At 31.6% G+C, this 18,451-nt stretch overlaps 1 protein-coding gene across 2 annotated transcripts; it reads right to left on the bottom strand.

The window, feature by feature from the left end:
• Window positions 1–3,245: 3,245 nt before the first annotated feature.
• On the bottom strand, window positions 3,246–9,128 carry LOC100798488 (probable LRR receptor-like serine/threonine-protein kinase At1g67720). 2 transcript variants are annotated; one of them, XM_014764271.3, is made up of 16 exons: window positions 8,839–9,127; window positions 8,531–8,669; window positions 7,902–8,439; window positions 7,161–7,672; window positions 6,841–6,970; window positions 6,461–6,532; window positions 6,314–6,382; window positions 6,118–6,189; window positions 5,904–5,972; window positions 5,557–5,723; window positions 5,222–5,475; window positions 4,890–5,016; window positions 4,743–4,808; window positions 4,466–4,652; window positions 4,248–4,380; window positions 3,246–3,723 (listed from the first exon to the last, which is right to left on the bottom strand). In XM_014764271.3, exons 3-16 carry the CDS (start codon window positions 8,354–8,356, stop codon window positions 3,397–3,399), a joined length of 2,640 nt encoding a protein of 879 aa, XP_014619757.1. In that variant the 5' UTR covers window positions 8,357–8,439; window positions 8,531–8,669; window positions 8,839–9,127; the 3' UTR covers window positions 3,246–3,396. The 2 variants fall into 2 exon arrangements, with proteins under 2 accessions (XP_014619757.1, XP_003537548.1); XM_003537500.5 differs by lacking the exon at window positions 8,531–8,669 and having other exon boundaries at window positions 8,839–9,128.
• Between the last annotated feature and the right edge of the window lie 9,323 nt (window positions 9,129–18,451).

Consider the following 18,451-nt stretch of genomic DNA (forward strand, 5'->3'; position numbering starts at 1 on the left):
AAAACAGATAACTAGCCTTTGTAAGGAAACAATATTAATAAAACATACTAGTTTAATATACTTTTGTACATTTTTTATTATTCATTCAAATTATAAAATATATAGCAAATGATTAATTCATTCAATTCATATTTTTTTAAATTTTTTTATAGAGCCTCCACGGAAGTAGTTATTGAACTATAAAACTTTTTCTTTAACTATAATTTCATAGAACTTAAATTTAAAACTTTTCATTAAATCGAAATAACCTTCAATCTATTGATCCAAAATGTTTGTTAGTAAATAAGTTCCCAAATTAAAAGAATATTAATTGAGTTTTACACTAAAAAAATAAGTCTGTCAGATTATTTTAAATAGTTTGAAACGGTTAACAAAATACAATTCATGACAGTCTAAAACTCTAAAGACTCAATTAAAAAATTCACAAGATCAAATATTGTTTTAGTTTAGAAATGTATTTGAAAATTCCTAATAATTCAAGAGCCAACTGAGTAAATTAAGAGATACTACAGAATTATAAATAAATTTCATTAAATATCGAAAGAAAAATCAAATTCAAATTTGGTTGTAAACTTTAATGATAATAAAAACAATGATCAAATAATGTGTGCCTATCCATGGTAGGAATCTCACCGTGTTGGATAATTTGTCGATTGTATTAAGTACTTATGTTGTTATTTTTTCTCTCTCCTCATCCTAGTATGGCCATGGACCATAGCTAACTTATCTAGGTTTTCCGTTGTCGTATCGCACCGTACTAGTTTTTTTTTTAATTTAAATTTAATATACGATCTTTTTTTTTTCGACGAGAGATTCAACCAATATTATATTAAAATTTTCTGAATCTGAATATTTGATATATGATGAAATTCGTTTAATCGGATTAGTTGGGTGCTTAAACATGACTTTGCGTTTAGATTTTTTTTAAAAAAAATAATTTAGTATGTACATTAAATGTTTTAACTTAATAAATAAAGAAAATAAGTTTTAAAAACTAAGATAGAAGCATTTTTTTTACGAAAGAAAAATACAAGCGTCTTACTAAGACGATAGGGTAAAACGCAATACATCATTAAACATATAATCTTGTAAATATGTGTATGTTTAATCTTACCTTTTCAGTATAAAAAAAAGTGCCAAGAAAAAATGATTTTGATTAATAAAAGTGTGAAGAATGAAAATGAATAAAAATATATTAAAGAAAATTAAAAACATGATGGAAATAAGATTGTTTGAGATGAAATAAATTAAAAAAAGAGAAAATATTTGAATTAATATAATTTGTTAGATAAGAAAAAAATATTAGATAAAAATATATTATTATATTTTTTATCATTAATATAATTATTTAGTATTATTTTTTATCAATATTATTTATTATTAATAATATCTATCATTATTATTATTATTATTATTATGTTGTTGTTGTATAATTAAGAATGGTCCATCCACTGTCATTTGAATGAGTCTAGGCCGAAAGCATGTGGCCATAATCGGTTAGCAAAATCATATAACGGATCATGGCCATTAGGAGCTTGTGATCAGGGTAAAAAAGAAGGCTTTGGCAACACTGTTTTTTCGTTTTGTTTTGCATGAACTTTCATCTCTTTTCTTCTTATTTTGTAGTGAAATATAGCGCAGTGAGATCCATTTTTTTTTCAAGCCCACGTAATTTTATACTTTCGTCTTTTTTCATCTTCATTCCTCTATCTTTCATATTGTATTGGAGTCTAAAAATACTTATGTTAAAGAATATGTTAGTAAAAGTCTTGACAGTACCAAGAGTAGGCATAGTCTTGAGATAAGATGAATTAGTATAAAAATTTTGTATTTATCTCTTCATTTATCTCTTTTAGAACTTTAATTAAGTCTATTATAAAACCTTTTTTCAAGATAAAAAATGATTTCAAAGTGTTGAAAAACAACTCACTTCTTTATATTAATTTCGTATTTACGATTCTTCAAAATAAAAAAATCAATTCATCTTCAAATTAATGTTAAAAACTTGTTGCATTATTAAATACTTCCCAAGTAAAGGAGGTGTTGAAAACAAGTTGAAGTTGAATGAATCTTCAAATTATATTTTTCTTTTCCTATATGATATTTATGTTTCTTATCCTCATCTTTTTGTAAGACACGCATGGGTTGGCTGCTCAATAGAAAACATTACGTTACTGATGAATATGCTAGTGAACTGGCATTATATTACATTATTATATTATTTTATTTTAGGTGCCCAGATTAGGCTTATGCGATGTATAATCCATCAATATAAAGTCAAATCTACTCATATTTTATTTTATTCCAATAATAAAGATGAGTAAACGTTATAATATTCACGGTTCTTCAAATGAATGCTCATAATCTGATAAATTGTTCTAGCTATAGCTATGCTATAACACGCTCAATTAATGCGACAGCGACGAAGGAGAATTATTGGTAGTGTTTCCACTTTCAAGTAATAAAGTTATTCAAATGGTTCAAATCATGTAAAGTTTCGGCCCAAAAATGGAGAAACTGACAAGTAAGTGACAACTGGGAATCGGAAAATAAGGTAACCTAAACAAAACACATCCTCAATCTACATCTACACTCAAGAAAATCTAAAAGGCAAATACAAAGAAAATAAAGAGAAAAGGGTAGAAAATAGAGAAATAAAATAAATAGACAGAGATGGATCTGGAGCGAGCCTCCGCTGAAAAATATTCAAATATGGAGTAGTTATTATATTCTCCTCTCCACATTCTGAGGAAGAAAAATGCTAGTGTTACTGATAATTTCTCCGACATTCCTCCTTAAGATCGATTAAAATTAGTAAAAATCATTAATTTTCATAAGTTTTGTTTCTCATTTACTAATATATAAATCAATAGAAAAAACATTAAATGAAAAACAAAATCTACTAAAATAGTAATTTTCAATAAATTCTAAACAATAAGTCTTAAAAAGAGAATATCATTAGAAAGAGTGTAAAAGAAAGTGTAACTATAATTTTTTTTTCCAAAAATTAAAAAGATTGCATGAAACAAAATTCCTTAATAAATGTCCCTCCATTAATAATTATACACATCGCTTATCACATGAATTTTTTATGTGAGTAACAAAAATGAACATGTAAAGTAATTGTTTAAAATTAATTAACCAATTAATATAGTTAAAAAATAAATTATCAATTTTGATTGTTTTTTGCCCATATAACGGAATGAAATTCAAATTACTTGTTAATTCCTACAGGCAGTCAAATATTGAGTAAGAATATTACACTTTCGTTGATTTGTTCTAAGAATTGAAGATTATACCGTCACAAGTCAGTGAGTGTCACTAGTATTAACATATTAGTAATGATATTAAGTAATGTACAAAACCCACCTTGATATGAAAAAAGAAAAAGAAAAATTATCTGGCTGAGGGGAGGCAACTATTTGACAAGTCAGGGCTCTCAATTTCAAGAAAGCTTGCAAGTAAAGTCTTACGTGAAGACTGTGGCTTTGAATTACCACCTGAAGAAGATAGCTTCAGTTGACTTTCTGTCCCCTTTTCAATGTTAGAAGCATCTTGTATAGCCAAAATTACCTCTTGCATCCTTGGCCTGCATGCACCATGTTGTTCTACACATTGCATGGCAATTTCTGCAACCCTCCAAACTGACTCAGTTTTCAGATTCCCCACAAGGGAAGGATCCATGATGCTTATCACATCTCCTTTACGAATTAAAGATCTAGCCTGCAAACACACGTAAAATTTGCATGCGAGGTTGACATTAAAGTATGCAACAAAATTGCTAAGAGGTACATTCCTAGCAAAATTAATGACAAAAATATACTAGTTTGGTCTCTTGTCTGTTTTTTTTTTTTTTCAATTTGGTTTCCGAAGTTTAAGAGTTTCACTTTGTTCTCTTAAAGTGTAATTTTTTAAGACCAAGTTGGTCTTTCTATTAGTTTACCACACTACCTTTGTCAATTTAGTGAAATATGACAAACCGAGACCATATCAAATAGGTGTTTGTCACATTAGTCAAAAGTAATACCATTGGTGCAAAAAATTGGCGAAATATTCAATTTGATCTATCAGATCATAAACTTTGAGGGTCTAAACTTGTTAAACTTAGGGACTGTATTTTAGCCAAAGTTAGTTGCTTCAAAATCAAATGCTATTGTTGCATATGCTCGTGTTTCAGCTTCTGGTTTGGCAAACTTTGAGGATACTATTTTTTCAACTTTAGGTTGTTGAGAAAAAGGCTAACATACCCAGTGAACGATATTCATTTCAGGACCATAGTCTTCTGATGATACAGCCTTTTTTCCTGATAGCAATTCCAGCAGAACAACTCCAAAACTGTACACGTCACTCTTTTCAGTCAATTGTTGATTTGCATAGTACCTGTTCATGGGGAAAACCTGAGTTCAAGGAGTTAAGGAGAAATGATATTTTGATGATCATAGGACACATGAGAACCATGGCTTACTCAGGATCCAGGTAACCTACAGTTCCCCTTGCAACACTTGATATGTGAGTTAAATCTTCTTCAGCTAGCCTTGAGAGTCCAAAGTCAGACACTTTTGCTCTCATATTGATGTCAAGAAGAATATTGCTTGTCTTCACATCGCGGTGAATGATACTAGGATTACATCCTGTGTGTAAGTATTCAAGACCTACAGAAATAGAAAATTGCTCTTTAACTGTTAAGTTGGAAGTGAAATGCTAAAATTACTTGTGGACCAAGAAGCTAGTTACTAATCAACCTTTAGCTGCATCTTCTGCAATTCGAAGGCGAGCTAACCAATCTAATTGCTTCTGACTCGAACATTCTGTCACGACATTAGAATTATTTTCATGACAAAAACTTTACAACTAGGTAAATAAATGAACAAAAAGGTGAGGAATTAGACCATGAATGTACTCCCTTAAAGTGCCATTGTGCATATATTCATAAACTAGAATATGCTGATATTCTTCTTCACAATATCCAATCAGAGGAACCAAGTTTCTGTGATGAATTCTTGATAAGAGGGCTACCTGCATTTGTGATTCTACAATCAATGAGCTGAAAATTAAGGTTTTCTCAATTTCTTAAGCTGTTTGAGCATTGATATTATTGTATCTCTAACTCAAGGAATACAATCTTTTTAATTGAATGGCAGCAAAAAATCTTTAGTAGGATTCTGACAGATTGATTATACAGAACCAATTCTCAATCAGAATTCAAATATGGAAATGCTACCTCATTTACAAATTGCTGGTTCCCATAGCTGGATGGATCAGTCATAGTCTTAACTGCCACCTCTTTTCCGTCTTTCATTTTCCCATAGTAAACAGATCCAAAGCTTCCCTTGCCAATATTCTTTGAAAAATTATTAGTAGCTTCTTTCAGCTCTGAGAGTGTAATATAGTAAGCAGTACCTTCATCCATTATATTCCCATCCCGACCAAATGAGTATCCAGTTAAAGGTTTAGTGCTGCTGCGTCCAGAAACACCTGCAGTGTACAACAATGGTTTGATGATAGAACTTGATATTTGTCAATTTAAAAGTAATAAATTTGACTAGGTGGACTAACCCTTTTCGTCACGTTTCTGTTGAGATGTCTTTCTCCGCAGAATAAGCAATAGCACCAAACTTGTTAAGAACAATATTAATAGAATCACTAGTACTCCAATAGAAATTCCTAGCATCAATTGAAAATGCTTCTTGTTCCCTTTATGTAGTTCAGGATTATCATCAAAGCTGGAAGGAAAAACAGATATCTGTTACTTCAATCTTGGTACTAAACTAATAAAAAAAGATCCTCATCCTATTATATTCACACTTAAGTTGATTCAAATTCAAATTCAATCCGGTGTTTAGCTTCTTCACTTAAATTGACCTGATACTAGGAAAAAAAATGTTTTTGATGAAGATACTTACTTGAAAATGATTTTTCCAGACAGTAATCCTGATGGTATTACCCCACTAAATGAGTTATTCTGTATGAACCTGTCATAGACCCACAGATGTGCATGGTGCATAAATGTCTGAGGATAACAAATGTGTTTAGTTGGAGAAATTCAGGGTTAACTAGGAAAATGCTTCAAACTCTCGAAGTAGAGATGATAAACATGGATGGTTAAGTGCTACATACAGTGCTTGTAAACTTGGCAAGCTACCCAAGTAAGATGGCAATGGACCAGTCAATTTGTTGTTCTCTAGATGCCTGCATGTCATTAGTTGAAAAAATTAAAATAAGAAAAAAGGAACATAGAATTGTGTTTGCCAAATATTGATTCCATCCCAAACCTTCGATCATAAAAGGCTATGTGTGAAACTAAAGAACTTACATAATCTTTACATTGATAAGATTGCTCATGTCAGGAAGTTGTCCGGTGAGCATGTTGCCATCTAACCACCTATGAAAACAACCATGATTTACAAAATAAATATTTTTTTAAGAAAAAAACATGTTTATTTGAAGGTGGCTTACTTACAGTTCTGTCAATGCTTCCATGTTGTTGAGCTTCCCTGGGATTTCACCCTTGAGATTCCTTCTTGACAGGTTTCTGATACAACTTATCACAATTAGTATATATTTGTACTGCTTGAAATTCCAGTAAATATTTTCTATGGAAAAATGTTATGTGGACAATGGAATATTGATAATAATTTTCCATTTTGCTTCTGCCTAATTGGTTTTACAAATATAATTATTCCAGTGTCTGGCATTCTTTAATACCAACTTTTGGAATTCAACATTCTTGTGTGTATAAAAATTGCTGCCAGAGAGACTCTTTAACAGAATGACAATTATTCACTAGGCTAGAAGTTAGCATAAAACAGAAGCATCAACAAAAAGGTATGGAGATGTTACATCTTTGTAATTCTTGGAGGTGTAGTTGTGCTACAATTTACCCACTCCCAGGGAGTTGGAACACAGGGATCACCTTCATTCTTCAGGACACTTTCAGCAGATAAGAAACGAAATGCATTTACAAAATTTGCTGTAAAATTAAAGTATGGTTAGCATCCTGTTCAGTCATTACAACAATGCAATTGTTGTAACATTGTTGTAACTTAGTGATCAAACTTGAATTATTTGATCTTTGGTGTAGTTACCCTTTCAGATAAGCTATTTTGGACATACAAGAAAAGATCAATTTTCTCAAACATAAACTGATATTAAGAACTTACAGTCTTGCCTGTCAGTCTTTGAAGCAATCGGCATGTATTTGCTAATTTCCATTGCATTTAGAAGAGGTCCTTGAGTGGAATCCCGGGTCTTAACAAAGGAGAACGAAAGCACAAACTCCAGACTCACATTCATGTAACTTGGTTCATAGAGAGTGTAGCTCCCATTGGCATTCTCAGCTATGTTCACCACTGCATTGCTATAGTCAGCTATGTAAGGTTGCTCCAATTTGAATTTTCTAGTCTCATTCTTAGGCAGATCTTCAATCTCCGCGAAATATGCGTAAGCTCTAGCATTGCCAGGGAAGTCTTCCAGGTTTAGTCTATAGCTAAGTATTCCTTTGGTGCCAACAACTGCAGTTTGCATCACTTTAACAGGTGGGTTTTCTCTTGTCTCTATTTCTATTTTCTTTGTTGTGTTAATTCTTTCAGTGCCTGGGGCCACCCCAACAAGATAATTTTGTCTTTTAATAAGATCAGACTCCCAAATTCTATCATATGGGTCATCTGGATACCTGATAAAATATTTGTTAATAAACAAATAAATAAACAAATCAAGCCAATGGCACCAAATATATTGATTTTTTTTTCCAATCAAGATATCAATGATGCAAAATTTTAAACATAGATTCCATTAGAAGTTAAGAACTTTATTCTATCATGTCAAATATTTGAAACTCTCCATTCTTGCCAAAAACTTTAGAAGAAGTAGAAACCAAAATACTATAAGGGGGAGTTCCATACCTGACAACATCCTCACTTGGAGCACCAAAGTTAATTCTTGCAGCCACTTTCAAGAAAAAACTGCCTTCAAAATCTGTGGCATACATAGAAAGATTCAAGGGCCTTAGCTCGAGGGTAGATATGAAGGGAGAACCAGTGGTAGCACAACACATGCAAACATCAATAGAGTTTGAGGGTGCCCTGAAGATCATTTCCTTCGCATAGATTCTTGAGGCATCATAGATTGACACAGTAGCCCATTTGGTTGCATCCAAATAGAGCTGAAACTGAGGGTATGTGTCTCCATCATCCAAGTTACCATATTTAAACGTTGCTCGCACCAGATACCTTCTTCTCTCCTCAGTGACAAGTGTATAGCAGTATTTTCTGCTGTCTATAGGAAACTCTCGGCGTCTCTGATACTGAAACTTGTTTCCACTTGGATTTTGTACCTCCACTGGCTTGCCATGTTTCATGATCCCAGAGTCTGATATCCATGCAAGCCCTGTGCTTTTATCGGTGTAGTTACTTGTCCCTCCACAGTCAATGCTGATAAATTCTGCAATCCAAAATCAAATATCTCACAGGTTTATAGCCCAATTAAATTGGTGTTTTTTGGTGTTGTTCTTCAATTAAAATTGGAGTCTTACTTCGTATCTTATATTGATCTTCAATACAAACATTTATTATGCAGATTACCGAGAAGAAACTTCAATTCTAATTGAAGAACACAGTACTAAAAGCACTTGAGGAATTGCATCTGAGTTTTGTCCTTCTCTCTTCTGCCTTCTGTCATAAAATGACATGATATTTTGGAAAATAAACATATTCTACTTGAGAATTTTGTGTTGATAAAAAAAGAGTAGAAGTTTTTTATGATGCATGGTTGCTTGAACTTAAATTGTATATATTCAGAACTAACTACCTGAGTTGTTGTGATCTACTAAAGAAAACATACCTTCAAGTTGGCATACCGCAAATGATGTTAGCAGAAGAAGTGTAACCAAAAAAAGAGAACATAAACCCATTGAAATGAGGAACAGAAAGTAATAATTTGCATCAAGAATTTTGGGTGATGGATAAAATTAACTGCTTGTAGTTTGAGTTCAGCATCACAACCAGCTTTCTCCCACTTAACTTTAACTTTTTTGATTGATGAGTTTATTGATTGTTCATTCGCCTTTGTTATATCTTTATCTGATGTTGGAATCTTCTTTTTCTTTAAGAAAATATGACTTCATGTTCTCCTTTTCTTTTTTCTCTTTCCCCTTAAAAAAAGTGTGACACACAAGGCACAGGCTCAATCAGTCACTCTACGGGAAAAAAAATGAGGAAATTAATGTGAACCTACTAGTTTGTTTTCATTGGAAGAAGCTACGACAAGTTGGGTAAAATAAGCTGTCTTTTGGCTATACGACAACACATTATGGTAAGATCCACCACTTTTCTTTGTTATTAAGTATTACTAATGTTTTGTACTGAAATTGTACCGTCCCTTTTAATATATTGACATAAGTCGATAGATGATATCATGGTATGAAAATGCTATCTACTGTAAAAATTGTGTTAGATACAACCTTAAACGTGCCAAAAGCAGTGGCCAAAGCCAAAAGATGAAAAACAGGTGCATGATTGGAATGGAAGGATTATTAATTTATTGTAATTTTTTTATAGCATGATATTCATACAAAGTTTTTACTAACTTTGATAATCTGATTTATTACTTGGTGAAATATTTTATTTTAATCATGTTTTTTTTTATATACGAATCTCGAATCTGATATCTTATTTAAAGATCTAAATCCAAAACTAATGAGATGTTAATATTACATTACATTATGTAATTTAATTTGTGCTTTGGCTGACTGCATAAGGCATAATCTTATCAATGGTGCAACTTTAGACCATGTTGTTGTCTTTATGCTTTTTCATGCTTGAAAAAGTACACAGATATTGTGCGGTCCCCTCTCTAATCTCGATGCAATAAATTCAGTGGTCCAATATGCACAGATTTACTCTGTCCATTAAATGCAACTAGCCTTCTTCAGCTTGTTTTCCCTTACAACTAGTATCAAATTCTAACATAGGCTCAGACTACAATATGGAAAGAAAAAAAAAAAAACCAACAATTGAAAGAGATGCTTACAACTAGTATCATATAAGTGGACAAAAGAATCCGTTTTTTTTTTCAATCTTCGTTGGGAGGAATAAAATCAGAATGATGATCCTTTCATAAAGTTTATACAAACTAACTTTTCTCTTATTCGTTGTGAACTCATCTAAAATATTTAGAAAAAGATCCTATTGATTTTTTTCTTTTTTGCTTAAACTCTCCCCACCAAGAAGAGACAAGCACAAAACACGGTTGTATTTATATTCTTTTTCTATATAAAATTCGTAAAACAAAAAGAGTAATGGAAAGAAGAAAAAGAAAAGCGCGTGATAAAATAGTTTATGCAAATTGTAACGAAGAGAAATGAAAAAAAAAAGAGTTAATGTTATTGAAAATATTATTTGGTTAATTAATGTACATCCATTTACTTTTAAAAGAACATTTTAACAAATTTCACCTTTTAAGCATATATATATTTAAAATTATAACTTAATTGCAACGAGGTAGTTTCATTTTTTTTAATAATAGTGGTATAATGAAAAAACGCCTCCAATATTATTGTTAAAGCGCTAATGGTATGTTGAGGCTACTAACAAAAGTCAACTAAAAAAATTATATAGACCTAAATTATAAATAACTTTATCCTGTCAAAATTACTTGATTAACTTCTAGTGTCAAAGGATCTCTTTCGAGAGAGTTGTTACTAAATGTGATTTTAGTGATTTCAAGAGGAATTTAAACTTACATTTATAAGATAGATGAAAGTTTGTTCTCATCCTTAATCACATGTATTAATCTGTATTGTCATGAGACGGTAGAATCTTCGTAGTCAAACTTTACACTTCCCAAGCTCCTATTCTAGATCTTACGTACCCTTGTGTTTATTTAAAAAGAAAAAATATATTTAGACAAAGATAACCAATCTTCTTATTTGATTAAAAACAAAATAATATATACTAATAATAATGATGGACAATTTTATTCTTAAACAACTTCTTTAATTTTTATTTTTTTTTCTTTAAACCTATAATAACTTTCCATTATTTTTATATTATTAGTTAAATTAAATTAAATTTTATATTTTTAAACATAATAATAAGTAAATATATTAATTTCACATTTTGATTAAATTTCTTCATTTTTTTCATTTTCTTCTTACGCCAGAAGAAATAGTATTTGAGTGGGTTGCATAATATTTTCCCTGATTTATATTTTTTTTTTCTTCAAAACAAAAATAAAATATTTTTTTATATTCCTTATCTATCTCATTTCCCTTCTTTCATTTCCTTTTAATAATACCAACAACAAAAATAAATGGTATCAATTTTTTTCCATTAAAATTAAAAATAATATCAACGAATTTATTACACTTATAACACTCACATATTATATTCAACTAACTGAGTTCAGTTAGACTCCCTTAATTACATGATATTGATTAAGGATATCAATATTATCTTTGATCCTGTTTTTAAAAATAAGTTATAATATATTTTAGGTTTCTAACCATGTTCACCTTTAATGTAAAAAGGAAGCTATTTTTCCTTTTATTTGTTCTACTTCTTTTTTTTAGGGGTTGTTCTTCTTCTATCATCCATAATTTCCGTACATTTTTATTTTTACTTTTAAACCTTTCTCTATCTGTGTCTTCTTTTTCCACCACATCATGCATCATTTTTTTTCTCAAAATGGTATAAATACCCCAATGAGGTGTTAAGCCATCAGTTTCATACCAGTATCATTTTCCTATCTCTACATTATTACTCTGTTTCAATTGAAATTTGTGGAAGCACGCCATTCAGTCAAAACATAAAAAGCCGATACTTTCTTGTATATCATATTCAATGTGAGATTGTTAGGTCTGGTATGTTTGGGACTTAGAGTGTATGTATTAGGTAGTATCACTTGTAGTTGTATGCATCATCACCCCCCTTTGCGAGGATGCCATGTGCTAGTATTTTGTATACAGTGGTGCCATGATGCATTCATTGCTTTATGCAAATTATTGATGGTAAAGAAAGTTAACCAAGCTCAATAGTAGAATTCACAATTAAAATTTTAATGGTATCATAATCTCATTTCTGCAATCTTTTCGTTCAAAATGCTAATATGGCTACATTCCCGAACCTCCCTCCCTCCTTAGGTCCTACAAGTATAATAGTTACTATATGGATATTTAGCTTCTTTGAAACATTTGGGCCTTAGCTAACGTCAATGACTTGGCCCATATTTGGAATGATGTGATGTATATTTATTGGGGACGTTAGTTTTTTTTTTCTTTTTCTTTTTCTGACCGAGTTATCAATATTTAATCCAAAAATAATGATTAATTTATATAGAAACGAGTGCATAAAAGATAAATATTTTCTTATCAAAATAATTTATTTTATACCTAAAGATTAATTTAAATATGTGTCACCTGATTAAAGGATACATACTGTTGTCACTTGTGTCAATATTTATTGATCGGATAAATTAGATTAACTTAAAAAAAATACATATTAAGTGATATATATATATATATATATATATATATATATATATATATATATATATATATATATATATATTCATTAAATACTTAAAGAATTTATAATAATTTATGGGATAAATTGCATTTTTAAAAAAAATTATTTCTAAACTCTTATAAATTTAAGTTAAAGTAAAAAAAAGTTAAATTTTCTTATTTTTACTTAACTTAGTTATGATTTTAAACTCATTAAATATAAATTTAACGAAGAATATATAATATTCGGAGGCAAAAAAATTACAATAAGTTAGAAAATTTTGAAACTAAAACTACAAAAGATAAAGTGCTTTTTCGTTAACTTTAAATAATTTGAGTTTTAATATATTTTCAACCTGTTATTTAATTATTTGTATCACATTATTAAAAAAATAATTAAGACAATAACATTTCAATCATGTTTCAATTAATACATAATTTATCAATTTTAGTGGGGGGAAAAAAAATTGTTGCTTTTCCCTATATATTTACCTAAGCCTTGGAAAAGTTTAGCATATGTAATATCAGCCATGCAGTCTCGTCTCGTGACCTCCCCACTTGCAATTTCTGAATTGTTTTACCGCTGCAAATGCAAAAGGGTGTGTGTGATATGCTGTCTAGCTTTAGCTTTTGGTCCTTTTCATGGGAATAAAATGAATTGGTCACGGTTGGAATAGCAAACTTGTTTTCACCACAAAATGCTGGTAGCAGCACCATTAATATTAATGTTCCTTGTAGCAGAAAGTTTGAGAAACTAATCAAAAAGTAAATAAGAGTAGGCACAACATTTATTAAAGGGTCCAAAGGAACAGTATGATGTGAGGTACAAGGAATAATATTATTTTCTCTTCTAAAATTTGTTTATCTTTTTTTATAATATTTTTTCTTAATTTTAAATATATTAATTATTTTTTCATATATATTTTTATTTTATTATTTTTTTCTTTAAACATTAATAAGAAAGAAACAAATAAGTGGATAAAAAAATAAAAAATAATTTTAAAATGATAATATAAACGATAAATTTGATACGATAATGACTTTTCTTAAAAGACATCAATTAATTAAAACGAACTTAGGAACGGATGGAGTAATTGTACAAAAGTATATAATAGAACTTTGTCAAAAAAAAAAAAATACAAATGTCAATGGTAAAACCATGCCAGTGCAGTGCAGTACCCTCCTTCCTTGCTTCCTTCTAATTTCATGCTTCAAATATCCCCTTTGAATTTGATTTAAGAAACCAAACTGGTTCCATAAACTCTTTTTCTTTCAAACTTTATGCTACATTTTTCTTGTGGAGACTTAGAATGTGGCAAAATCAGCCCAACAATTCTTCTTACAGTGATTCCGTCAAGGCTCTCGAAGATGATATGCAACATGCTAATACCCTGTAAGATCCTCGTTCTTTTTATTTTATTTTATTTTTCAAGGGTATATTTTAGTTATACATTATCTCATTCCCGCTTTTAAGGTAGAATCATTTGGCCATCATTTTTTCCTGTTTCCATTTTATGGATAACAAATTTAAAGGGCTGCATTATCACAGAAACAACATGGTATGATCGGTATCTGTACAATTTAACATGGTTGAAGTTTGGTTAGAGTTTGAGAATATTAGAGGAGCCAGTGTTAACTGCACAATCAAAATGAACCATCAAGACTCAATTCAAAAAACAATCTTGAATATATGAATGTGTGTGTGTATCCTACAGAGAAATGAATTTTAGTCACAAGCCATGGCCCGAAATGCCAATTTTAATCATCTAGCAGAACTACCTACAAAGGAAAGCCATCCCCTTATGTCACAGTTTTCCTTTGGTTTGCTCAATTTTTTCGGTGGGTTGTAAAATTGCTAGAGTGCCAGTGTGTTCTAAAATTATATCTTAATTATAGTGTATACATCAATGATTGAAAGGATTTTTTCACTCTTATCTAATCACAAATTGTTAAGTATAATAAGTTTATTGAGATATACAATAATTATCATACAAATTATATCAATATTAATTTAGGATTGATTGATAATATAAATTTTTTTTACCTTGACAATACATGGAATTTAAACTTGCTATATTTTGTGTGACTAATCAATGATTTATGCTAGCTGTGGTTCATGTTATTGACATTTAAAAAAAATGCAGGGCATCAACACTTCCTCGATATTATGATGGGAACTATTTTCAGATGAAATTATCTTACAGCCCCTTTGCTCCTATTTTTTTGTACTTGATCGAATGGTTGGATTTTAGTTGTACAGACACTTTGCCCATGTATTTAGTTGTCACTATCACTTCTGGTTAATTTCTTCTCTTTTATGTTCCCCCGTTCGAAGTCTACTTTGCCCGTGGAAATGTAAATGAATTTAGCTGTGCTTTGTTTGTCCTAGTCCAGGTATACATGGAATGCCCTCTATTTCCTCAAAAAAAAGGAAAGCAACTATAAAGGAATTTTATGATATGTCATAATGTTACGTATTTACATGTATCAGAGATATAAGGTTGATCAGGTGATTAAGAAAAAAAAAAGGAGGAGAAGATCTCGAGTTTGATTTTTTTTACTAACAAATTAAAAGACTAACAATTAATATTTACCGATAAAAAACATATTTACATGTATCTTATCTTGCTGCCTTTTTCTCTTAAACTTTGATGATGGCATATGTTTTTGCAGCTGTCATATACCCTTCATTAAGGTTACTTCAAGGCGAGTTTAATAATGATAAAAGAAACAGTTGTGCAGAACTGAGCAGAAAGAGGCTTGAAAAGGTTCTCAGTAAAGATCTAGAGGGAGATGAGGAATGTGGCATATGCATGGAAAACGGCATGAAGATGGTTCTGCCTAATTGTGGACATTCTTTGTGCATTAGCTGCTTCCATGATTGGTACTGTCAAATGCCACAATGTCTACAACATCATCTTATTAATCTTTTCAAGAGGAATGCCCACCAAAATTTGTGATTCTTTTAACAAATTTTAACGAATCACAAAGTAAATGTTAAAAAGAGTGTCACAAATAGCGGCTAGCATTTTTCTCTTTTTAATACAACAACAACAACAACACCTTATCCCACTAGGTGGGGTCGGCTACATGGATCAACTTCCGCCATAATGTTCTATCAAGTACCATACTTCTATCCAAATCATTAAGTTCGAGATCCTTTTTGATAACCTCTCTTATAGTCTTTTTGGGTCTTCCTCTGCCTCGAATTGTTTGTCTTCTCTCCATCTGGTCTACTCTCCTCACTACAGAGTCTACCGGTCTTCTCTCTACATGCCCAAACCACCTAAGTCTATTTTCCACCATCTTCTCTACAATAGGCGCTACTCCAACCCTCTCTCTAATAGCTTCGTTTCTAATTTTATCCTGTCGAGTCTTACCACACATCCACCGCAACATCCTCATCTCCGCTACACCTACTTTATTCTCATGTTGGCTCTTGACCGCCCAACATTCTGTTTCGTACAAAATCGTCGGTCTTACCGCAGTCCGATAAAACTTTCCCTTTAGCTTGATCGGTACCTTTGCATCACATAACACCCCCGATGCTTTTCTCCATTTCATCCATCCTGCTTGAATGCGATGATTCACATCCCCTTCAATTTCCCCATCATCCTATATTACAGACCCAAGATATTTAAACCGTGTGACTTGAGGGATAATATGGTCTCCTATTTTCACCTCTGAGTTAGAAACCCTCCTTCTTTTGTTGAACTTACATTCCATATACTCCGATTTGCTTCTGCTTAGGCGAAAGCCATGTGTTTCTAGAGCTCGTCTCCAAGTTTCCAACCTCTCATTCAACTCCTCCCTCGACTCTCTAAGGAGGACTATGTCATCTGCAAAAAGCATGCATCTCGGCGCTATCTCTTGGATTTGTTCCGTGAGGACATCCAGAATTAAGTTAAAAAGGTAGGGGCTAAGGGTTGACCCTTGATGTAAACCAATTGTGATGGGAAAATCGTCTGACTCTCCACCCTGTGTCCTAACACTAGTCGATACCCTATCATACATATCTTGGATAGCTCGAATATATGCAACCCTAACCCCTTTCTTCTCTAGAGCTTTCCACAAAATCTCTCTAGGCACTCTATCATACGCTTTCTCCAAGTCAATAAAAATCAAGTGCAAGTCTTGTTGGGCCATGCGATATTGCTCCATCACCCGCCGTAATAAATAAATCGCTTCCATGGTCGACCTTCCCGGCATGAAACCAAATTGATTCTCAGTAACTTGAGTCTCCTTTCTTAATCTCCGTTCGATCACTCTTTCCCATAATTTCATGGTATGACTCATGAGCTTGATTCCCCTATAATTTGCACAATTTTGTATATCCCCCTTGTTCTTATAGATTGGCACTAACGTGCTTCTCCTCCATTCCTCCGGCATGCGTTTTGACCTCATAATTTCATTAAAGAGTTCGGTGAGCCACTCAAGACCTCTATCTCCAAGAGTTTTCCACACTTCAATAGGTATGTTGTCTGGCCCCACCGCCTTACCATTACTCATTCTTTTCAACGCTTCCTTTACTTCCTGTTTCAGAATCCGACGATAGTACTTATAGTTCCGGTCCTCTTCTCTTGTGTCTAGACTGCTAGAGTCATATCCATATCCATCATTAAATAAGTTGTGGAAATACGCCTTCCACCTTTCCTTGATATCTTTTTCATGCACTAAGATTTTGCCTTCTTCATCCTTAACACACTTTACTTGATCCAAATCTCTAGTCTTTTTAATACTTGATAAAAAAATAATAAATAAAAATGTACATGCATGCAATATTTTAGAAACACAAAGTATATAATATGAAGATTTTTTTTTTCAGTAAAAAAAAAAACGGTGGTTATTGGCAGCAGATGTTGTGGTAGGACAGAAGATTATTTCGTTGACATTGCAAAATGTAACAGATGAAAATTTCAGGTATATGAGATCAGAATCATGCCCATTTTGCCGTGGAAACCTGAGGAGGATCAATCCTAGAGATTTATGGGTGGTTATTGGCAGCAGTGATGTGGTTGACAGGATTACCATTGCAAAGGAGAATTTAAGATGTCTCTACCTTTACATTGAAACTCTGCCTCCAATCATATCGGATGCACATGTACATACATTCAATTACATGCAATAACTTGAAGAAAAACGGTGCTAAATGTTAATTATAATTATTATTATGCAATTGAAAGAATACAATTATACAAACATGCTTTTCCTGTGTGAGTAGGAAGATAATGTAATACTAATACCGCAGCCTCATGCTTTATTGTTATACTATTGAAGTGGTACAAAGCACAAACTATGAAAGGCATCATAGATATTTTGAATTTTTTACACTTATGAAGTCTAAAGTTCTCGTTGAATGGCTTGGAAATTGACACGTTCTAGCTTTTAATACAATAATAATCAACGGCTGAATTATGGTATACGGAGTCATCATAGACAGTTAAACAGTAACTATTTTCACAATATGATGAGAAGTAAAGAAATTTGAGAGATGATGTCATGCTGAGCTGGTTTTATTTCTAGAAACCTTTTGCAGTTATGGTCTATGTTTAACTGGCCCAGTGTTTGGTCAAAGATCATTAACAGCCCAAATGACTCAGTTATACTCCTGGACTATTAGTATTACTACAACATGTTTTGGAGAGGTAAAATTGTATTTTTGTTGTTTTTAATTGTTTTCAATTTCAATTTTAATTTTTTTTAAATTTATTTATGAATTTAGTCCCCCAGTTATATCAAATCCTAAAAATATGATTCTTAAGTCCAGATTTAAACGTTGACTGTCATAAAGAAATGGTGACGACCACGTGTTGCGTTCTGATTGGACTATAAAAAGAAAAATGTTAGAGTTGGCTCTTGGACGTACCTTTTCATGTACAATCAGAATGTGACACATGATCGTCAACGTTTCTTTATGACAGTCAACATTCAAATTTGTATTTGAGACCACAT

This window comes from Glycine max, chromosome 11, assembly GCF_000004515.6.
Source record: "Glycine max cultivar Williams 82 chromosome 11, Glycine_max_v4.0, whole genome shotgun sequence".
Taxonomy (NCBI): Eukaryota; Viridiplantae; Streptophyta; class Magnoliopsida; order Fabales; family Fabaceae; genus Glycine; species Glycine max.